The 23162-nt window shown below is 58.0% G+C and overlaps 1 protein-coding gene across 1 annotated transcript; it reads left to right on the top strand.

Annotated features, from left to right (window-relative positions):
* The first annotated feature begins 20446 nt into the window (after positions 1 to 20446).
* Positions 20447 to 21281, top strand: LOC120701327 (dehydration-responsive element-binding protein 2D-like). The gene has a single exon (XM_039985429.1). It carries the CDS (start codon positions 20578 to 20580, stop codon positions 21130 to 21132), a length of 555 nt encoding a protein of 184 aa, XP_039841363.1. The 5' UTR covers positions 20447 to 20577; the 3' UTR covers positions 21133 to 21281.
* Positions 21282 to 23162: the final 1881 nt, after the last annotated feature.

Below are 23162 nucleotides of genomic sequence, written 5' to 3'. Positions count from 1 at the left end.
CGTGGGACTATCGGTGATGTTTCGATCGGGACGTGGGTTGAGAAAGAATCGCCAAATTAAGCCGTTAAGCTAATGAGCCCGATCTGTTCAAATGACGGCCATTACGCTTAATTAAAGTTTTAATTTGGCGGTTCCGTCACAGGATCCCAACTTTTGTTTTTGATATTAGCGGCAAACTTTTGAAATACAAAATAGATAGCTGGAAATTGTTTGTGGGGAGTCCCCGGTCTCGGCACGAAAAAAAAGGTATATTGCCCGTAGCCGCCTTTTCTTCACAAGAATTTTTTTTGTGAATTTTCTTCAAAAGACTTAGGGGTTGTTTGTTTTCCAGGACTAAAGTTTACTCCATATCACATTAAAAAGATTTTGCTATTTAAGAGTATTAAATAAAATCTATTTATAAATTTTTTTTGACAATGAGTGATGCTACAGTAATGCTAATTAGGATTACCTCATTATATTTGTCTCACAATTTATCCCCAGGGTTCTGCAATTAGTTTTATAATAAAACTTTATTTAATACTTTTAAATAATAAGATTCTTTTTACATGACTAGGACTAAAGTTTAGTCTCTGGATCCAAACACCACCTTACACGTTCAAGTAAGGTAGAATCGGTCAAAAGAAACGAAAATGGAGCTGGGAGATGAGAAATCTAGGGGTCATACCGACTGTTTGCTCGGTGAATTAAGACATGAATCAGTTGACCCTCCTGCCTTTTCTGCAATTTCTTTCTAAAGAAGTTGCGTCAGATCAAAACATCCGATCGAGGCGGATACAGTGCATGCACGCTCGCAACTAAAAGCGCACATCAGCCGGACAACATTTGCTGCAGATACAATGCTCGCGGCTAAAACAATGATATCTTTGGTCGACACAACAATGCTACATCTATCCGCTCAAAAAAACAAAAACAAATAATGCTTCATTATTGCCATCAGGCGATAATAATCGTCCGGGAAAACCCTAAACAAGTCGTCGGTTTCGTTCTTTATCTTCTTTTCAGGTCGCGTCCCAATTGAATCGGTTTTTTTTCTTTCTCCCCCCCCCCCCCCCCCCCCCCCCCCAGAAAGTCAGAAAGCGTTGTGCGAACGGGTTATTATACTTGTGCTGATGGCGCAGCAGGCCAGCATTCTTTTTTATTTTTTATTGGGGATGGTGAAAGAGTTCGGACAGGATCTTGGCGGCGATATTTCCTGGAGCTCGCCGTGATGCAGCCCTGGATAAGCACGGGGAGACCGACGTGCGTGCTTCGAGCTAGTTAGCTGCCGTCACGTAGTCACAGAAAGAAAATTAGCCAGAGGGAGGGTGAGGTTTATATTGTTTAAAGCGGGGGCTGATGCCGTGACAATTTGTTTAGGGGACCTGATGGCCATCACTTGATGACCTTAATCTAGTCCTCCTAATTGCAACCATTTTGTATAGGCAATAACCGAAATGGCTGAGATGGGCCGAATCAAGAATCAACTGGGCTCTGGTTGTCAATCCAACGCTCGAGATCTCAGGCCCAAACATAAATTTTGTGAATTTTGCCTCAAGCGTTCCAAGCCTCCAGAACAAAGATTGAAGAAACTTCCGTGTTCTCCACGAGTCCAAAGGTCAAACAGGTTCTCCATGCTCAGAAGAAAAGTGTGTAAATGCCGCAAAAACTGGGCAGTAGCAGCAGTACTGCTTCCCAGAGAAGGCTCCGGTGTGAGGACACGGTCAAGGGGTCAAGCCGGCCCCGCGCTCCCCGTCACCAAAGCGGCCCAATGATGCTGGGTGTAAGAGCCTGTTTGGCAGAGTTCCGGCTCCATCAAAAACGGCTCCAGCTCTAACTCCTCTAGTGGAGCGGCTTCTCGGATGAAGTTGAAGCCGTTTTGGAAAAACGTTTGGCAAAATGGCTTCATCTAGCTGTTAAAAAACAGAAGGAGTATGAAATGACCATAATACCCTTCTGTCGGTGCCCTGACCCGGGGGTCCGGATCCCAACTAGTAAATGTTGCGTGTTTCTTCGTCCCAGATATTGATGCAAGAGGCAACACAGTAACCCATGGGTTTATCCTGGTTCCGGCCGCGGGGCCGTACGTCCAGCAAGAGGGTGTGCGAGGGCACTGTATTATCTTGCACCCGGAGTGCTTGTAGTAGGGGGTACAAGCGAGGCGAGAGAGGGGAGGGAGGCTCTCAGGTCTCTGCTAGAAGATGAGTTGAGCGTGGGGAGTAGCGATGTCGGGGCTAGAAGCGAGTGTGTGCTCTATGTGCAATGTAATGCCTAGAGAGCCGACCGACCCCCTTAAGGGAAGCCCGCCTCCTCCTTTTATAGACACAAGGAGGGACGGGTACATATACAGGGGATCGCGGAAGTCGTCGTTTCTCCCCGAGTTGCGGGGATGGAACAGTCGAGTACTGTGGGAAGTACACTGTGGGGTATGGCGTCGGGCGTGGTGGTCGTCCTGGGCATCGTCCTTGACCTCGCGGAGATTGCGCCGGTGTCCTGCCATCCCCAACAGGCGGCGTGGTAGTTGCTGTAGGGTGTACCGTCCTTTAGTTGTGGCGTGGTGGCGTTTCTTGGGCCCTGCAGGTCAGGGTCTTGCGTGCTCCAGCGATAACGGGGCGCGTGGCGATCCCGGACCTCCCTGGACAAAGTGCTGGCGTGCGCACTAAGGAGGTCCGAAGGTCGCGTGGAGGTCCCGGACCCCTCGAGGGGGGAGGTCCGGGCCTCCGGCTGCTAGCGCTGGGCGTCCCTCTCCGAGGGGCTCGTGGCGACACCGGACCCTTTCCCGAGCAGGGGGCGGGTCCGGGGCCATACGTGTGATGAGGTGGAGTCCGGACGGCCGGAGTTGGCAGAATAGTGACGGAACTGTGCCGAGTGCGCTTCGTCCCGCGTCGCAGGTCTCACAGTGTTGCCACAACATCCGGGATGGCGGAGCAGTGACCGGAGTTGGCGGATGGGACTCCGGTCACAGCCCCTGTGGGGAATGGCGGCCTGACGCCGTCTGTCCTGGGCGCTGTGGAGGAGTGGTTGGCACTTAATGCCTCCGTACGACGGGCGGGTGAGCGGCAGGGCCGTTTGTCCCTTATGCCGAGGGGTGGCCTCCAGCGAGGCGGAGATAAGTCGCCCGCTCGAGGGTACGTCCGCTACCCTCGAGCGAGGCGGAGATGATTTCCCCGCTCGAGGGTAGATTTGCTACCCTCGAGCGAGGCGGAGATGCGGGGCGCAGTCGAGGGTCCCGATGGGAGCCCTCGAGCGAGGTGGAGATCGCCCCGCGGGTCCGAGGGGGGTGCGAACGGGCCGCATGTTGGGCTTCTTTTAAGTCCTTTCCTTTCTTCTAAATTGGAAGGAGGCCGTGAGCCTTCGTGGGCCCAGTTGCCTTAACATATGTTTGCGTTTTTTTAGGGTGATCTTAGTACCCCGATTAAGGTGTCCCTAATCGTGGTACCCGACAGTAGCCCCCGAGGTTTTGGTCGAGTCAAGGGATTCGGCCAAAGGGTATTTCGGCGATTTTACCCCTTGACGTGATCGGTCGGTGCTGTGCACCCGCCAGGCACACCTTGGTTCAAGCCTAGCGGATGTGACAATTCGTCGGTCGAGGTAGTGCGCCTGCGGGGAGAGTACTTCGAGGCGAGTGCCTTTTTTGTTTTGTTCCGGGGACGAGACTCATCCGCGTGCTGAGTAGGCCAGGGCGACGATGGCGCCTGCTGCTCAGCAGCTGGTGCCTTCATCGCGTTGTCCCGCGCTCAGGGCCTCGGTTCCGCTTTCCCTGGTCGCCTTGCGACGCGCTGTTCGAGGGCGGTCGGCCTGGGCCGATGCTGTGCCGCTTAGCGTCCAGGGACTCAGCTTTATTTTGTTCTGTCACATCTCGGCGCTCTAACCGAGGGCATCTTTTGCTTGTGGAGTGTCGCGCCGTCATGGGCTACCCAAACCTTTGCCCTTCGACAGGCTTGAAGCTTGGCGCCTGACGCAGCTATAAATAGGGGTTGAGGGACTCCCTTTCTTTTCCAACTTCCCTGCTCTTACTTCTAGCATCGCCTAAGTCTCGTAATGTTTTTCTTTGCCTTTTGTGACCGGCCCCCAGATGGGGTGGCCTGGCGTTTTTAGGCTTCGATGCTAGAATAATGCTTGCAAGCGGCGGGATCAGCAGAAAAACATCGGCCCCGTGGGGTCCTGCTTCTGTGATGTCCCCTAGCCTGAAGGGGGATGGAGACGCCTGACCATGGCACTGGTGCCAGGTTTGGTGGCTGTTCTTCGCCTCGTCCCCCCGGCAACAAGGTTGCTCTCAGGGAGATGGTGCAGAGGGTGCTGTCCGCCAGCTTGCCCCCCCCCCCGCACGGTCTTTGGTGGAGGAGACGCTAGAAGAAAGCTTGCGAGGAGGCCACCCCGCGGGACCCGTGCGGTCTGGGGGCTGCTCCTCGCATCCCGAGCAGCATGGCCACCATGTCGGCCAAGAACTCGGTGCTCTTCAGCGGCGCTCGCTCCTCCCCAAGACAGGGAAAATTTCCACGCAGGTGGCAATGTGTTTGTAATTTTCGACGGCTTCGCGCCGGTAACCCTTTGTAATCTTTGTTTGCATCGAGCAATAAAGTCCCTTTCTCCTTCACGGGGAGAATGACCGAGGGTATAGGGGTGTACAGAGGGTTTCAGCCCTCGAATATGTGGGAAGTTTCCTCCGTGGGGGCGCGTCAACGCACCCGCGGGTGTAGCCCCCGAGGCCTTGGAGGAGTGTTTGCATTTGTCCAAGGGCTATAAACGTCGCCCCGCTGGGTTGCTTCACTGGGGTGGCCGTCCAACGTCTTTTTCAGCCGGCATCGGCACTCTTTCATCCGCCCTCGGCATTCTCAGAGCTTGTACAGCGACCCGGCGTTCAGCTTAACCATCAGGTGGGCGCGCATTAATAGTAGAGGTTTTGGTTAGACACGCAGAACTTCACAATCGACGGTTATCCAATTATTCGAGGGTGCGGCCTAAGCCGTGGTGTGCGAGGTGCCCCCGAGCCCAGGCCTGCGTGAAGGCGTTCAGGGGAACCCTCGACTTTGATTACGACTCTCGTCGCCCTTCCGTAGGGAGGAGGGGTGAAGCACACCATGCTACCCATGCCCGGGCCGCGAGCTATGGCTGCTTCAGTGAGCTATTAGCGGGTATTTCAAGCGGACGTCCGTGCCCCGTTCGATAAGGGTTGGCTCGTGGTCAATGGACACGTCACATAGAGCCCTTGCGAAGGTTCGCTAGGCGGGGCTCGGAACCGTTCGATAGGGTCCGAGGGCTCGATGCTCTCCCTCGATGGGATCCCCCTACTAGGCACCCTCGACTGGCCTTGAACACTGCGTAGGATGCCTCGAACTCCGCATTCGAGGGTAGCTTGTACGGCACATCCATGCAGTCCCTGACTTTGGCGATCTGGGGCGCCTATTGAACCCTCGATGGGCCAGGCTTCGAACCCCTGATCAGTAAGGCCTCGGAATGTGATTCCTTCGAGGGTAAAGAGCTCCCGGGAGGAATATTCCGTCACAATTCGCGAACGGCGCGGAGTCGCGGGTCACGCGAGCGGGTTTTTCGCCGGTCATGGGCGACATGGCCCGGTTCGTGCGGTGCGGTGCGGCTGCGCCTTTTCAGGCGTCTACCTCGGGCAAGCGAAGCGGTGTGGGCGGCGGCTGACGGATGGAACAGCGCAACAGTCGCGCCGCGCCCGTCGGTTACCGTGCTGTGATTACCCCCGACTGCGCGCGTGGGAGACTCCGCGCTCATGGGACCCGGCCATCAGCGACAGCAAGATCTACCGCATTCAATGCGGTAGATTCTGGCCGTGGCGGCGGACCCGTCTGCTGCGGTGAATAAAAGCGAGGAGAAAGGGGGTGTGTTGAGCTCACCTGGCCATTTGCCTTCGCCTCCCCTGCCTTCTTCGCCTCCCTGCATTCTGAGCACGTAGCCGAGAGCGAGAGGAAGTAGAGGAAGGAAAGCGAGAGCACACCTTAGCCATCGCAGAGCTTGCCTCCCCGCATCCCCCCTTGGTCTGAAGCAATGGCGGATGTCCAGGAGCCGTTGCCGTGAGGGAGATCCACCGCCACCGAGGCGGTTTTGGAGCGGCTAGTCGAGGACAGGCTGCTACCACTAAACCCCGACTCAGGGGCACCGGCGTGGATCTCCCCGCGGCCGGAGGAGACAGAGCCAAATCCCCCCGCGGGCTACGTGGTGAGCCTCGTGCGGCTCCACGAATGGGGATTCGGCATTCCCGTGGGGCGGTTCGTGCGGGCATTGTGTGACTATTATGGAGCAGAGCTGCACAACTTCGGCCCCAACTCCATCTCTTAGGCGGCGGTCTTCGTCGCTGTCTACGAGGGATATTTAGGGATCGAGGCGCACTGGGATCTGTGGATCCACCTCTTCCGTGGCGAGCTCTTCGTCGAGCACGTGCAGAACCAAGCAAAGAGGTACACGCGCGCAGGCGGCCTGACGCTCCACTTGCGCCCAAGCCGGTAGAACTTGTACATCTCCAACAAGATGACAACAAACAACGCTGGGTGGACTCGAGGGTGGTTCTACCTGCGCAACTTCAGCAGCAAGCTCCGGCGTTCACCAGCAGGGTGCTCCAGGAGAGGCCCGAGAAGTGGGACTGGGGGGGTATCGCCCCCAGCGCATTAAGCCAGGCTCAAGGCCCTCACCGACGCGCTGGAGCGACTAGATCGAAGAGGGTTGACGGCGGCTGCCGTCTTTGCGAATTTCCACCGGCAGAGGGTGATCCCTCTCATGGAGAGGGTCCAGCCGATCTTCAAGCTCACCCCCGGGGTCCAGGCCTCGGGTTTGAGGACGTCAGTCGAGCTGCTCCCCCGGGACATCGCTGCCCGGAGGGCGAGGAGAGCGGTGGTGGAGTTCCCCAATGACCCCGAAGATCTTTGGAGGATCAAGATGCGCCCCGAGCCGGGATATATTTCTCTGGTGAGTCTTGATTCCGGATTCGTTGTCGACTTGTGCTGTTCCTTTCCCCGCCTCCTGACTTCGACTTAGTTGTGTTTTGCAGGGGTTGAAGTGCCACCCCTTGAGGCCTCCGGTTCCGGAGGAACGCCAAATCAACCGCCTGCACGCAGAGGCGGTGAAGAAGCGGAAAGACGCGGCAGAGGTGATGGCCGAGAGGAAGAAGAAGAAGAGAAAAGAGAAGCATGACAACGTGTGCAAGATTGCATGTGCGGAGGGGAAACCGCGGCCCGCCACGCCCGAATCCACGGTTGACGAGGAGGCCTCGGATGCCGAGGCTCACCCCCCGGGCGGCGACGAGGCGGCGGCGGTGGGCGCGAGTTCCCCGCTGGTCTATCAGGGGGGTGGCAACGAGGCACCAGCGACGGCGGCATGGAGATCGCCCACGCCGGCGGCATGGAGATCGCCCTCGCCGGCAGCGGGACGAGGGTCGCCCACACCGGCGGTGGGTGGAGGATCGTCTACGCCCGTGACAGAGCGGAGGTCACCCCTGCCAATGACGGGAGAGGGGGTCCCCATGCCCATGATGTCGACGAGCGGTGATGGGTCCGCGGCGAGCGCGGAGGCGTCCGCACAGGCGGCCTCGAGGCCTCAGCCTGCTCCGAGGGTGACACCCTCGGATCAGGCGTCGAGGGCGCGTCGGTGTGCCGCGGACTCGAAGGAGCGGCACGGGCAAACGCAGCATGAGTGCCCGGTCTGGGTAAGTGTCTCTGGTTTTGTTCGTTTAGTTGATTCCCCGTCCCTGCTAACCTCAACTTTCCTTCCCCGATTTCCAGCCCCGGGACCGTCGCTAAGGATACAGTCCCGCTCGCGCCGGTCAAAGCCCTCAAGACCGGGGCACGTGCCACGCCGCACACGGCGCCGCAGCCTCTGCCCGTCGTAGATATCGTGGCGGATGCCGCGAAGCTGCGGTCGGCGATGGCTCGAGGGACTCAAGCGGCGCAATAGGCTCTAGCGCCGGGGAACGGAAGTGACGCCGGCCAGAGCGGAGCCGAAGCAACCGCTCCGGCTGACGCCATGGGGGAAACCGGCCGGGGCGGCGCAGACAACGCCGCCCGGTCGGTCATCGAAGCCGAGGTCGGTCGGAGCGGCACGGATAGCTCCGCCCGGCCAGTCGCAGAGGAAGGATCTGGTGGGGGTGCGCAGGAGCGCCCCGCCGGCCAGGCGGAGGTGGAGACCCGCGTCCCCGAGCCCCCGAGGGCTGGGGTCGGGGGAGTCATAGAGGAGGAGTTGGCGCCGAGGGCACCGGAGGTAGAGGAAGCCCGCGTCTCGGGGCCTGCAGAGGCCCAGGACGTGGGTGTCGTTACGGTGATGACGGCGCCGACGGTGACGGCGTAGGCGGCGACGAATATCGTGATCCCGGTGGTGCAGCTGCCGGACAGCAGCGAAGAATACGGGGATTCGAGAGACATCGACCCCGCTGCTACGGCGAGCGCCGCCGACAAGATCGCCGAGTTCATGTCGGCCTGCGTAGAGGCGCTCGACAAGGGGACATTCGGGGGGCCCCAGCACGGGGCAATCATCCAGTCCGTGGTCCCCCGGAGCTTCTCCGCAATGAGCGAGAGGAGGAGGCCGTCTGGCAGGCGCAGTTCGAGGTAGGTTCTCAGATTCAGAACCACCTCGAACACGCCCTAGAGCTCCATCGAACGATGGATTACCAGATCAGCCAGGTAAACAGCTCCTCCCCGAGAATCATTCATATTTTTGGCCCTGATTTTGTTTGTTTTATGCACGCCTTTCTTTTCGCAGCGGCTGAAGGATATCTCGCGCAAAAAGAGCGCCGAGATAACCCGGCTGCACTCCCAGATAGGCTGGCTCGGGCAGCACAATGCTGAGTTGGTGCTTAAGAACATCGAGGCCAACACCAGGATGACGGATCTGGGGGCTTGTCAGCAGGCGCTGGAGGAGGAGTTAGCGCGGGTTACCGGTGAGCGTGACGTCCAGAGGGCCGCAGCGGAGCAGAAGGCTCGGGAAGCCGAGGCGCAGACTGCCGAGCTGCAACACCTTAGGACGGCGCTTGAGTAGAAGGAGACTGAGCTTCTCCAGAAAAAGGTGACCGTCGTCACGCTCTCCGGGACCCTCCAGGAAAAGGGCAAAGCCCTCGAGGAGAAGGAGGTGGCTATCCAGAACGTGAAGGCCGCCCTCAAGGAGAAGGAAAACTCCTTGTCCTCACTCGAGGACAATGCCTGAGTCCAGAGGGAGGAGGCGCAGAAGAGCATCGTGGGTAAGTACTCGAAATTTTGTTGTAGTTGGATTTTACTTTTTCACAGCTGATCTTGATTCCTTTGATCAGAGCTGAGGCAGAGGGTGGCGGACGAGACTGCGGCGAAAGAGGCGGTAGGCATCGCACTCATGGCGGCTCAGACGGAGTACGCTGACCTCGAGCGGACCGCCGTGAGTGTGTGCCTGGAGCTCGAGGGGGAGGGCGCCATTTCTGGTAGCTCGGTGATCAGCCGCCTGCGAGCGCTAGGTGGCCGGATCACTGGGCATGCCAAGAGCACCTTCCGCCTCGGTGTCCTTTGCGCCCTCGCCCTGGCCTCGACGCACTACCTCATGGACCTGCAGAGAGTGTCGTCGTGGTACGTGGTTCCTGACGACGCCGATGCGGATGCCGCGTCAGCCATCATGGATGACGCCGACACAGCTGCCGAGGAGTTCGCCGCGGTGCTTGCCGAGAAGCTCGAAGCCGACATCCCCCCGATAGCTAAATTCGACGCTGTCGCAGATCCGCAGAGGGGGGATGACAACCTGTAGATAGGCTGGGCCTCGAAGCCCATGTAATATATTAGTGTTTGTTGTAATCACACTTTATATATTTGAATAAAGAGATTCGTTATCATTAAAATCGACAGTGTGGCCCGTCGAGGCCTTGTGAATTCGAGCCCGCGTTTTCTTTACTCTACTTCCGTGTCCTCGTACGTGACTTAGGTAAACTTCTGCGAGGAACTTCGCGTTCATTAGTGACGTAGGCGTGGGGTGGTGAGGGGGGTGCCGTATCCCGGAGGCGTAGGTGGCCCCACGACTCGGCCGGCCCTGTACCGTAGTTGCTTATGCCTCGCGTCCGTTTTTTTCCAAGTGTACGAGAAGCTTAGAGACGAGACGGAAATTTTTCGAAAAAATGTTGGCGATTTTTGGGGACGTTCGGGGTTCCCCCCGTAGTAGCCCCCGAGGGAGGCTTGGCTTTGCCGAGATTAAAGCCAAGCGTACCTCAGTGTTCGTGCACATCCGAGCCCTCGAGGGTCCGGAAGGTTCCCAAAAATAAACAAGTAAAGCGTACTTCTTTATTATTTCGGGAAATCGAGAATGCGAGTACAAATGATGTACAAATAGCTCGGAATTCTAAGGATAGAAGTGACGTAGCTGTTGTATGTTCCAAGCAGTGGTGAAGACTTCGCCTTTGTCGTTCGCCAACTTGTACGTGCCGGGTTTGAGCACCTCGGCGATTATGTACGGGCCCTCCCATGGCGGTGAGAGTTTGTGGCGGCCCCTGTTGTCCTATCGAAGCTTCAGCACCAAGTCCCCTTTGTTGAGGTCTCGGCGCCGGACTCTCTGCGCTTGATATATTCGCAAAGACTGCTGGTAGCGCGCAGAGTGTAGGAGTGCCATGTCTCGAGACTCGTCCACTTGATCCAGCGAGTCTTCGCAAGCTCGCTGGTTCTGGTGCTCTTGGTATGCCTTGAGCCTTGGCGACCCGTATTCCAAGTCCGTGGGGAGTATGGCCTCGGCGCCATAGACGAGGAAGAACGGGGTAAAGCCCGTGGCTCTGCTTGGGGTCGTCCTCAGGCTCCAAATGACCGAGTGTAATTCTATGAGCCACCTCCGGCCAAACTTGTTCAGTTTGTTGAAGATTCTTGGCTTCAGTCCTTGGAGGATCATGCCATTAGCACGCTCTACCTGCCCGTTCGTCTGTGGGTGCGCCAAAGCCGACCAGTCCACACATATGTGGTAGCTGTCGCAGAACGCTAAGAACTTCTTGCTTGTGAACTGGGTGCCGTTGTCGGTGATGATTCGAATTCGGGACCTTGAACCTGAAGACGATGTCGGTGAAGAATAGAACCGCTTGCTCGGATTTGATCTTGCCGATGGGTCGAGCCTCGATCCATTTGGAGAATTTGTCGACTGCCACCAGCAAGTGGGTGAAGCCCCCGGGCGCCTTCTGCAGCGGACCGACGAGGTCCAGTCCCCACACAGCGAAAGGCCATGTGACGGGGATGGTCTGCAGAACGTGCGTAGGGAGATGTGTTTTTCGAGCGTAGAACTGGCAACCCTCGCAGGTCCGCTTGACATCGGTGGCGTCAGCGACTGCGGTGGGCCAGTAAAAACCTTGCCGAAACGCGTTGCCCACGAGGGTACGTGGCGCGGCATGGTGGCCGCAGATGCCAGCGTGGATATCGTGGATCAGCTCCTTGCCCTCGGGGATGGGGATGTATCGCTGCAAGACTCCCGAGGGACTGCGCTTGTATAGCTCATTGTCGATTAGGACAAAGGACTTGGCCTTGATAGCAAGGCGCCGCGCCTGAGCGCGGTTTGAGGGTGGGACCCCTCGAATCATCCAGTCAAGGTACTGGGCTCGCCAATCTTGCGAAGTGGGGGCCTCGTCGACTTCCATTGCTTCAGCCTCGTCCGCGGTGGAGGTCCCGAAGTCAATGTCCATGGGCTCCGCCTCGTCCGCCGGGGGGTTCCCGCTGGAGGGCCCGGTGGACGAGGGGCCTGGCTCCGTCGGATCCTTGAATTCGACGGAGGGCTTAATGATGTTGCGAGCGAAGATGTTCGGGGGGACGGTGGTCTGCCCCGACACGATCTTGGCTAGTTCGTCGGCGTCCTCGTTGTACTTGCACGGGACATGGTTGAGTTCTAGGCCGTCGAATTTGTCCTCGAGGCGGCGCACTGCTTTGCAGTATGCCTCCATCTTTAGGTTGTGGTAGCTAGACTCCTTCATCACTTGGTTGATGACAAGTTGAGAGTCACCGCGCACGTCGAGGCGTTTGACGCCGAACTCGATGGTGATGCGGAGGCCACTGAGGAGGTCCTCGTACTCCGCCATATTGTTAGACGCAGGGAAGTGCAAGCGTATCACGTACCGCATGTGGTCTCCAAGGGGTGAGATGAAGAGAAGGCCGGCACCGTCGCCGTTTTTTATCATCGACCCGTCGAAGTACATGGTCCATCATTCGGTCTGGATTTGCGGTGGGGGTAGCTGAATGTCCGTCCACACAGCCACGAAGTCGGCCAAGATTTGGGACTTGATCGCTTTGCGGGGGGCGTAGGTGAGAGTTTCTCCCATTAGCTCCACAGACCATTTGGCAATTCTACCCTCGGCTTCCCTGTTGCGGACTATATCTTCCAAAGGGAAAGACGAGACCACGATGACGGGATGGGCCTCGAAGTAGTGGCGTAGCTTGCGTCGAGCCAAAACCACTACGTAGAGCAGCTTCTGAATCTGCGGATAGCGTGTCTTAGTTTCAGACAACACCTCGCTGATGTAGTACACCGGCCATTGGACGGGCAGAGCATGGCCCTCCTCTTGTCTTTCGACAATGATCACCGCGCTGACCACTTGGGTCATCGCAGCTACGTACAAATAGAGGGACTCACCGTCCGTGGGTGGTGTGAGAATGGGGGCATGAGTGAGCGATGAATTCAGCCTGTCGAGGGCTTCTTGGGCTTCGGGGGTCCATGTGAAGCGCTCGGTTTTCCTCAAGAGTCAATACAGGGGTAAGCCTTTCTCGCCAAGACGCGAAATGAACCGGCTGAGGGACGCTAGGCATCCCATGACCCTCTGTACCCCCTTTAGGTCTCGGATCGGTCCCATCCGAGTGATGGCCGAGACTTTCTCAGGGTTGGGTTCGATGCCCCGCTGGGAGATAATGAAGCCCAAGAGCATGCCTCGAGGCACCCCGAACATGCACTTCTCGGGGTTGAGTTTTACCCCTTTGGCCGTAGGCAACCAAATGCCATCCTGAGATAGGTAACCAGGTCGTCCGCCTTCCTGGATTTTACAACGATATCGTCGACATATGCCTCTACGTTCCGCCCGAGATGGTCTCCGAAAACATGGAGCATACAGCGTTGATATGTAGCTCCAGCGTTTCTGAGGCCAAAGGGCATCGTGGCATAGCAGTACATGCCGAATGGTGTGATAAAAGAAGTCGCGAGCTGGTCGGGCTCTTTCATCTTGATTTGGTGATAGACGGAATAAGCATCAAGAAATGATAAAAGTTCGCATCCCGCAGTTGAATCTACAATTTGATCAATTCGTGGCAAAGAAAAGGGAACCATCAGGCATGCTTTATTTAAGCTAGTGTAATCTACACACATCCTCCAGTTTCTGTTCTTTTTCTTCACTAATACAGGATTAGCTAGCCACTCGGGATGGAATACCTCCTTGATGAACCTGGCCGCCAGAAGTTTCTGCAACTCCTCGCCGATTGCCCAGCGCTTGAGCTCGTCTAAGCGTCGCAGGCGCTGCTTCACCAGCTTGGAGTTGGGTCGAATATTAAGGGAGTGTTCGGCGACCTCCCTCGGTATGCCAGGCATGTCCGAGGGGCTCCACGCGAAAATGTCTGCGTTGGCACGGAGAAAGTTGACGAGCACCACTTCCTATTTGCTGTCGAGGGTGGCGCTGATCTGCAACGCCTTGTCGTCGGGGTGGCTCGGGTCGAGGGGCACCTTCTTGATACCCTCGGCGGGTTCGAAGCTCCCCGCGTGTCGGTGCGTGGAGTCCAAAGCATTGCTTGCCATTTTGTCGAGGGTGGCTGCGAGGGCCTCGTCCTCCGCTTGAGCCTCCGCGTGCTCAACACACTCGACGTCGCACTGGTAGGCATGCTCGAACGAAGAGCCGACGGTGATGACGCCCTTCGGACCCGGCATCTTCAGCTTGAGGTAGGTGTAGTTGGGGATGGCCATGAACTTGGCGTAGCAGGGACGACCAAGGATATCATGATAGGATCCCTGAAACCCCACCACCTCAAAGGTGAGTACTTCCTTGCGGAAGTTGGCTGCCGTGCCGAAGCAGACAGGCAGATCGATCTGGCCGAGGGGTTGGACGCGCTTCCCCGTCTCAACGCCATGAAATGGCGACTTGCTAGGGCGAAGCTTGTTCAATCCAATCCCCATGAGCTCCAAGGTGTGGGCGTACATGATGTTTAGGCGGCTGCCTCCGTCCATGAGCACCTTGGAGAAGCGGGCGTTGCCGATGATGGGGTCGACAACGAGCGGATACCATCCCAGATGCGGGACGTAGTCGGGGTGGTCCTCGCGGCCAAAGGAAATGGTGTCCTTCGACCAGTCGAGGTAGGATGGCGTGGCCTTGGTGACGGAGAAGACTTCCCGGCGCTCACGCTTGCGCTGCCGAGAGGTCATGTTCGTCGTTGGTCCTCCAAAGATGAAGAAGGCGTTCTCCACCGGGGGGAACTCGTCATCTCCACCTTTGTCGCCAGCATCTTTTTTCTTGTCCTCGTCGTGATGCGTGACGTGGTTGTAGTACTTCCGTAGCATCTCGCACTGCTCGAGGGTATGATTGACCGAGCCCTTGTGGTATGGACACGGCTTCTTAAGCATGTTGTCGAACAGGCCGCCACCGCCTCGAGGTGGGTCTCGAGGTCCTTTGCAGTCTGGGGCGGCAGCGAAGGCCTCCTCGGAGTCCTCTGCCTGCCCCGATCCGCGCTGGTTCGGTGGGACCGGCTTCTTTCCCTTCCTCCCCAGCTTCTGTTTTTTGGCGGGGGCGTTGGGCTTGGCGTTGCTGCCCTCCGCAGGCGCATCTTCCTTGCGCTTGTTCGGCTTATCGTCAAAAATGGCACCAACAGCCTCCTCACTAGCGGCGTAGTTGGTGGTGGCGTCAAACAACTCGTTGGTGTTGGCGGGTCGGCTTCTCGCAAGCTCGTGCACTAGGTTCTTGCACGTCGTACCCTCGAGGAAGGCGTTGATGACCTCGACGTGGGTGACGCTATGGAGCTCGGTGCATTGCTTGGAGAAGCGCCGCACATAGTCGTGTAGGGACTTGTTGGGCTTCTGGCGACACCCTTTAAGGTTCCAGGAGTTCCCAGGGCCTACGTATGTGCCCTGGAAGTTGCCCACGAAGATCTTGACTAAGTCGGCCCAGTTGTGGATCTGGTCCGTGGGCAAGTGCTCGAGTCACGTTCGTGTGGCGTCAGCAAGGTGAAGAGGAAGGTTACGGATGATGACCGCGTCGTCTGTCGCACCGCCCAGCTAGCATGCTAGGCGATAGTCATTGAGCCAGACCGCAGGATCTGTCTCGCCCGAGTACTTGACGAGGGTGGTGGGCTGTCGAATGCGCGGGGAAAATGAAGCGGTACGAATCTCCCGGCTGAACACCCAGGTGCCCGGAGGCTCCGGTGACTCACCCCTATCATGCTCGGGGTCAAAACGTCCACCCCGTCGAGGGGTGTATTTCCTGCCGCCGACGATGTAGCGGGCATCGCCGTCGTCGGCGTGCCCGCGCGTGTCGTGGAGTCTCTCATTTGCGGGACTCTTTCTGCTGTGGTCATGCACCGAGGGTGCCTTTGCACCGGGCGCTGCGGCTATCCTGCCCTTCCCTGCTGGTGGTGTGTGCACAGAAACCTCGTGGTCCTGGTGCGCAGTCCCACCGGCAGGCTTCGGTACGATCGAGCATATGCGGGACGCAGAGCTCTCGGCCTGCTGCACAGTAGCTTGCTCGATGAGCACCTGAGCCTCGCGGCGCAAGTTGCGGCCCAAAGGCGTCAATGGCTCAGGCATGGCTTGGAGTAGGTAGGCCGCAGCGACAAGTTCCGGAGGTTTGTCGACATTGTCGTCGGCCAGAATGCGCTCCTGGGCAACTCGCGCCGCCGCCTGGGCATGTGCACCACGCGCGGTGCGCTGCTGCTCGAGTGCAGTGCATAGCTCCTGTGTCTGCCGGCGTTCCTCGTCGAGCCTGGCTTGAAGCTCTTTGAGCTGTGCCAGCTGTGCTTGCTGCGTCGCCGAGCTTGACGAAGAAGAAGGGGCAGCAGGCGGCACCGCCGGTTGGTTCGCCTGTGCGTTCGCCCCGCCGTCGCCGTTGTTGCCCAGGGCGTTGTCGTTTTGCTCGTCCGCAAGATCGGCCATGAAGCACTCCCGAGTGGGATTGTACTCCCCCTCATTGGAGTCCTCAGAGCAGGTGAGCCAATAAGCCGCCGCAAGCTGGAACGAGCAGAAAGCGTCGGGGTCGCGGACCCCGGAGTAGGCCTCAGCCTCCTCGGCCGTGAAGTTGTCCATGAAGAAGTTGACGTCGTCGGCGATCGAGCTCGCTGTCTCGGGGTAGGATTCATCAGGAGACGATGCGATGAGGTTGCGGATCGACAGAAGATGGTGACCTGGCAGATCCTCATACTCGGTTAAGTTAGTGCTGATTGAAGAGATGTAGGACGCAGCATTGCGCATCCCAATGGGAAAAGGCGACGGCGCGGTCGAGCCCCCCTGGGAGGCACTGGTGCTACAGCAGATGATGGTGCCGGCGCAGACGACACCGAGGCACGTGATGACGAAGCGATGGCCCCATTGGCCGCGATGCTGAGTTGCGACATGCCAGCCTCAACCCACGTGGGGGAGCTGTGGCGTGCCGCACGGCGCCGCTCCGCGCGTGCTTATCGCGAATGCTGGCGACAAAGGTGGAGATGACGAGTTCCCCCCGGTGGAGAACGCCTTCTTCATCTTTGGAGGACCAACAACGAACATGACCTCTCGGCAGCGCAAGCGTGAGCGCCGGGAAGTCTTCTCCGTCACCAAGGCCACGCCATCCTTAAGGGAAGCCCGCCTCCTCCTTTTATAGACACAAGGAGGGACGAGTACATATATAGGAGATCACGGAAGTTGTCGTTTCTCCCCGAGCCGCGGGGATGGAACAGTCGAGTACTGTGGGAAGTACACTGTGGGGTATGGCGTCGGGCGTGGTGGTCGTCCTGGGCATCGTCCTTGACCTCGCAGAGATCGCGCCGGCGTCCTGCCATCCCCAGCAGGCGGCGTGGTAGTTGTTGTAGGGTGTACCGTCCTTCAGTTGTGGCGTGGTGGCGTTTCGTGGGCCCTCCAGGTCAGGGTCTTGCGTGCTCCAGCGATAACGGGGCGCGTGGCGACCCCGCACCTCCCTGGACAAAGTGCCGGCGTGCGCACTAAGGAGGTCCGAAGGTCACGTGGAGGTCCCGGACCCCTCGAGGGGGGGAGGTACGGGCCTCCGGCTGCTAGCGCTGGGCGTCCCTCTCCGAGGGGCTCGTGGCGACACCGGACCCCTTACCGAGCAGGGGGCGAGTCCGGGGCCATACGTGTGATGAGGTGGAGTCCGGACGGCCAGAGTTGGCAGAATAGTGACGGAACTGTGCCGAGCGCGCTTCGTCCCGCGTCGCAGGTCCCACAGTGTTGCCACAGCATCCGGGATGGCGGAGCAGTGACCGAAGTTGGCGGATGGGACTCCGGACTCTGGTCACAGCCACTGTGGGGAATGGCGGCCTGACGCCGTCTGTCCTGAGCGCTGTGGAGGAGTGGTTGGCACTTAATGCCTCCATACGACGGGCGGGTGAGCGGCAGGGCCGTTTGTCCTTTACGCTGAGGGGTGGCCTCGAACGAGGCGGAGATAAGTCGCCCGCTCAAGGGTAGGTCCGCTACCCTCGAGCGAGGCGGAGATGATTTCCCCGCTCGAGGGTAGATTCGCTACCCACGAGCAAGGCGGAGATGCGGGGCGCGGTTGAGGGTCCCGATGGGAGCCCTCGAGCGAGGCGGAGATCGCTCCGCGGGTCCGAGGGGGGTGCGAACGGGCTACATGTTGGGCTTCTTTTAAGTCCTTTCCTTTCTTCTAAATTGGAAGGAGGCCGTGAGCCTTCGTGGGCCTAGTTGCCTTAACATGTGTTTGCATTTTTTAGGGTGATCTTAGTACCCCCATTAGGGTGTCCCTAATCGTTGTACCCGACACCTTCTTTTTTATTTTTCATTTCTCTTATTTATTTTTTCTTTCTTCCCTACTCTCCCCCTTATCCTTTCTCTCTCTCTCGCTTCTCCCCCGATTCACATCCTCCTCCGGCCTCCCCTCCAAGCCCGACGCCGCCCTTCCCGGTCTTTCGCCGCCGGTCGGCCGCGCTAGGGCCACAGGCTCCCACCGCCACCGGCCTCCCTCCCTGCTCGACGTCCGACGCCCTGCCCTGCCCGTTCTTCCACCTCCGGCCGGCTGCGCCAGCGCACAGACTCCCACCGCCACCGGCCTCCAGCCCCGCCTCCTCCTCCGGCTTCCCTCCCCGTCGCTTCTGCCATGGCCCACTGCCGCCGGCCTCCCGCCCTGCCGCCGCCGCCTCTGGCTTCCCTCCCCGAGCTTCCGCCACGCCGTTGCCGCCGCCCAGCCTCCCGCGCCGCCACGACGCGCAAGCCGGGGGAAAATTGGCAGGGGTCTCGCGGAGCCGGTCGGAGCCGCCCGGAGCTACGTTTCTGTGGCTCCGCCTCCCTCGAATCGCTCCAGAGAGCGTGATTCCCGGGGCTTCACCGCTGGAGCCCCCTGGAGCCGTGTCCCTTTACCCCGTTTAGGAGGGCTCCAGCGGAAGCCCTCCCAAAGAGGGCCTAAGTGACGCCTCGCGGCGGAGGGCCCACCCCTCCCCTCCCTCTTCCCCGGCATGGCACGGCGGGCCCCACGGGCACCCCTAGCTCCACGTCAACCCGCGGTACGGACGGCGCCTTTCCATCCGGAACCCAGGAGATGGAGCACGCCGCAATCGCCTCGCTCGCCTCGGCCTCGCTGCTGCCTTGCGCGCCAAGTCCAAGAAGGAGCAAGGCCCCCCCACGCCGCGTCTCATTGATTAGCGCCGTCCTCAAAAGCGTGCTGCGTGCGTGGCGCAGGAGTACTTGAACCCACCTGCGGCTGCGGTCCCTCTGGCCGGCTCACATTTTCGTCTTCCAGCGCAAGCCAGTGAGCCATAGCCCACAGCACAGGGGAGAGGCAGAAAGGAACTGGAGGGGGAGGGGGAGCGCGGCCGGTCGATCGAGGACTGGAGGGTTCTCCCGCGAGAGGGAGGGACCATGGGAGTCGGGCCCGGGAGGAAGGAAATGGGGGCGGGCGGCGGCGGCACCGACACCGAGGTAAGCCGGAAGATCCCCCCCTTCCCCGCGTTTCTCTGGTTGCCGCTCTCCCCTGTCTGTGCTGCTCGCTTACTACTGCTCCGTCGATGTTCCGGGGTCAATCGGGCGTGATCTGTGGAGGACGAAGATCGGTGCTGGCGCTGCAGTGCGCATTGTACCGTTATGTTCCCGCTCTGGGGGGCGGGGTTTAGGGTATTTGTGCTGGCGCAGTGTTCATCTCTGATGGTGGATGGATTCTAGACTTGTCTGATGCGTTGTGTTTGTAGTGTGATGCGTATCTGAATACTGAAGCACTGTGAAATGTTGGTGTTTTTACTTCAAAAAAAATGTTGGTGTGGTTCGAGGGCTTTAAGGACCGAATTGATGTGGGGGGCATTCGGTTTTGTTTTTATCGATTTGAGAGGGGTAATTTTAAGCCAAATAAAAGATGGGGGATTGGCGTTCAGTGTTCGGATGTTGAATGTGAAGTCCATGTTTTTTTTACTCCCTGTCAAATTTCTACGAATCAAGTGGGGGAAGTAATACCTGAGAACATACTAATGCAGATTGTGTGTTCTCGGAACAATGCTTGGAAGTCTGAAACGAAATTGGAACGATGTCTGAAAGACTGAAACGAAATTGGAACAATGTTTATGTTGGTAAATTTAATGGGTGTTGCACAATACACGTAGTAACTATATCATGTTTTTTCTCCTTGAATTTGAATGGTTGATTCTCTAGGCAGTATGCACTTGTGTTTCTGGAGGTTACACTTGTGGAAAATAGTTTTGAAGCTGAGCATGTAACTGCATTCTATTATGTTACAATCTGTTAGCACTATCATCAAACCAAAATTCATAATTCCATTGAAGTGAGAAGGGCGAACTAAATGCTAGGACATTTTCAAACTAAACTCAAACTTAAGAACTCTGCCTCCCTGCAATCCTTCTAATTCCTGATGGTCACACAGCAAAACAGAGCAGATGGTATATTCTGCTCCCTGTATGCATTTTACATAGTAAATCCTACAGATCTAGCTTGAAGAAGCGACAAGAAAGCACATTTGTCAGGGCCCATCTCAATTCTTATTGGTTCTTATTCATTCCATACAAACATTACTTCTGATAAGGACATGTTTAAATCTCATAAATCCTGTAAACGCAAAAAAACATCACATTAAATGTTTTTACACATGCATGGAATACTAAATGAAGTCTATTTACAAAACTTTTTACATGGATGGGCTGTAAATCGTAAGACGAATCTAATGAGCCTACTTAATTCATGATTTGCAACAGTGATGCTACAGTAATCATCTGCTAATTATGGATTAATCATGAATTAATTAGCATCATTAGATTTGTCTCGCGATTTACAACCCATCTGTGCAAAAAAATTTGTAAATAGGTTTCATTTAGTACTTCAAATTAGGAAGATTCCATCGCAAAAATTTTTTGTGTTGGAACTAAACACTGCCTAAGTTTATGTTGCTTTAACCTATCTCGAAACATTCAGAGGTAGTATGCGTTGTGTTCTGCACGTGCAGGGCGACAGGAACGCAGCAAGCCCGCGCCAACGGCAGTGCCAATGCCAAGCCAAGTTCTGGAAGCAGAAGGTCTTGGTCGGGACAGCGAGGGCCGGGTGGCCCAGACAACATGCGACACAACTACCGCGGCGTTCGGCAGCGCTCGTGGGAAGTGGGTGGCGGAGATCCGCGAGCCCAATTCCAGCAAGCGCCGCTGGCTGGGCACCTTCAGCACCCCCGTCGACGCGGCCCTCGCCTACGACCGGGCGGCCGAGGCCTTCCACGGAGATCTCGCGCATCTCAATTTCCCCGCTGACCACGCTGCCGCCGTCACCGTCGCCACAGCCGCGCCGGCGCAGTGGCAGCCCCCGTCCTGCTCTCCCGCTCCCGCCACCACCGCCGACGTCTTCGAGGAGAATGAGGTGAATCCACTGGTTGATGTTGCGCAGGGTGCGGGCGGAGGGGAGGTCGCCAACCAGCCACAGCAGCAACAGGGCGCTTCTTGGTTGTCGCCTGAGGCTGTGCGCGATGATGACCCCGATGACATTTCCATGTACATCGATTTCGATGCTGTTGACCACATGGTGCCTTTGTTATCCTGGCATCAAGGTAGATGATTGCCAGCCTGACTGGCTGGTTCGACGGCGACGGCGTCCACTCTCCGCTGTGGGCGCTGGGTGGCTGAAATGGTATATTGCTGAGACAGACAGTGCGAGATGACCGTTTCGCTGACAACTTCTGATGGTTCGTCTTTCTGGCAGGATCAGGAATGTGTCCGTGTCCCGACCCGGGGTCCGCATCCCAACTAGTAAATGCTGCGTATTTCCTCGTCCCAGATGTTGATGCAAGAGGAAACACAGTAACGCACGAGTTTATTCTGGTTCCGGCCACGGGGCCGTACGTCCAGCAAAGGGGTGTGCGAGGGCACTGTATTATCTTGCACCCGGAGTGCTTGTAGTAGGGGTACAAGCGAGGCGAGAGAGGGAGGGAGGCTCCCAAGTCTCTGCTAGAAGAGGAGTCGGTTGAGGTGAGAGCTCAGTGGTGCTGAGAGGTGACGATGATCGCGAATGTGGATGACTGTGGTTGCTGATGTCCAGAATGTCCCCCTTTCAAGGAAGCCCGCTTCCTCCTTTTATAGTCACAAGGAGGGACGGTGTACATAAGTAGGGGAATGTGAAAGTCGTCGTCTTCCCCCGAATCGCGGGGGTGCAGTGGTCGAACACTGTGGGAAGTACACTGTGGGGCATGGCGTCGGGCGTGGCGGTCGTCCTGGATGTCGTCCGTGGTCTTGCGGAGATCGCGCCGGCGTCCTGCCAACCCCAGCAGGCGGCATTGTCGTCGCTGTAGAATGTTGAGTCCTCCAGATGTGGCATTCCGTGGGCCCTGCAGGTCAGGGTCTTGCGTGCTCTAGCGGCGCCGGGGCACGCGGCGGTCCCGGACCCCTCTTAATAAAGTGCCGGTGTGCGCATTAACGAGGTCGGAGGGTTGCGTGGAGGTCCCGGACCCCTCGAGGGGGAGGTCCGGGACTCCGGCTGCGTATGTTGTGCGTCCCTCTTGGAGGGGCACATGGCGTCGCCGGACCCTTTCCAAAGCAGGAGGTGGGTCCGAGGCCATACGCGTGATGAGGTGGAGTCCGGACGGCCGGAATTGATAGGATAGTACGGGGAGCAGTGCCGAGCACGCCCCGTCCCGCGTCGCAGATTCCATAGTATCGCTGCAGCGCTCGGGATGGCGGAATAGTGACCGGAGTTGGCAGATGGGACTCCGGTCACAGCCACTGTGGGGAATGGCGGTCTGACGCCGTCTGTCCTGAGCACTGTGGAGGAGTGATTGGCACTTAAAGCCTCCGTACGACGGGCGGGTGAGCGGCAGGGCCCTTTGTCCCTTATGCCGAGGGGTGTCCTCAAGCGAGGCGGAGATGGTTTGCCCGCTCGAGGGTAGGTTCGCTGCCCTCGAGCGAGGCAGAAATAATTTGCCCGCTCGAGGGTAGGTTCGCTACCCTCGAGCGAGGCGGAGATGCAGGGCGTAGTCGAGGGGTCTCGGCGGGAGCCCTCGAGCGAGGCGGAGATCGTCCCGGGGGCCCGAGAAGGGGGCGAATGGGCTGTATGCTAGGCTTCTTTGAGTAATTTCCTTTCTTTCAGATCGGAAGGAGGCCATGGGCCTTCGTGGGCCCAATTGCCTTAATCATGTGTTTGCGTTTTAGAGTGATCTGAGTACCCCGATTAGGGTGTCCCTAATCGTGGTATCCGACAGTAGCCGCCGAGGCTTTGGTCGAGTCAAGTGATTCGGCCAAAGGGTAATTCGGCAATTTCTCCCTTGACGTGATCGGTCAATGTCGTGCACCCGCCAGGCGCGCCTGAGCGCCAGCCCGGCGGATGTGACAACTCGTCGGTCGGGGTATTGCGCCCACAGGGGGTGTACTTCGAGGCACGTGCCTCTTTGTTTGTTTGTTTCGGGGACAAGACGTGTCCGCGCGCTGAGGGGATGCCAGGGCGACGATGGCGCCTGCTGCTCGGCAGCTGGCGCTTTCGTCGCGCTGTCCCGCGCTCTGGGCCTTGGCACCGGCTTCCCTGGTTGCTTTGCGGTGCGCCGTTCGAGGGCGGTCGGCCTGAGCCGATGCTGCGCCGCTTAGCGTCCAGGGGCTCAG

This window comes from Panicum virgatum, chromosome 3K (genome assembly GCF_016808335.1).
Source record: "Panicum virgatum strain AP13 chromosome 3K, P.virgatum_v5, whole genome shotgun sequence".
Classification (NCBI taxonomy): domain Eukaryota; kingdom Viridiplantae; phylum Streptophyta; class Magnoliopsida; order Poales; family Poaceae; genus Panicum; species Panicum virgatum.
This window is presented reverse-complemented; position numbering and strand designations above follow the sequence as displayed.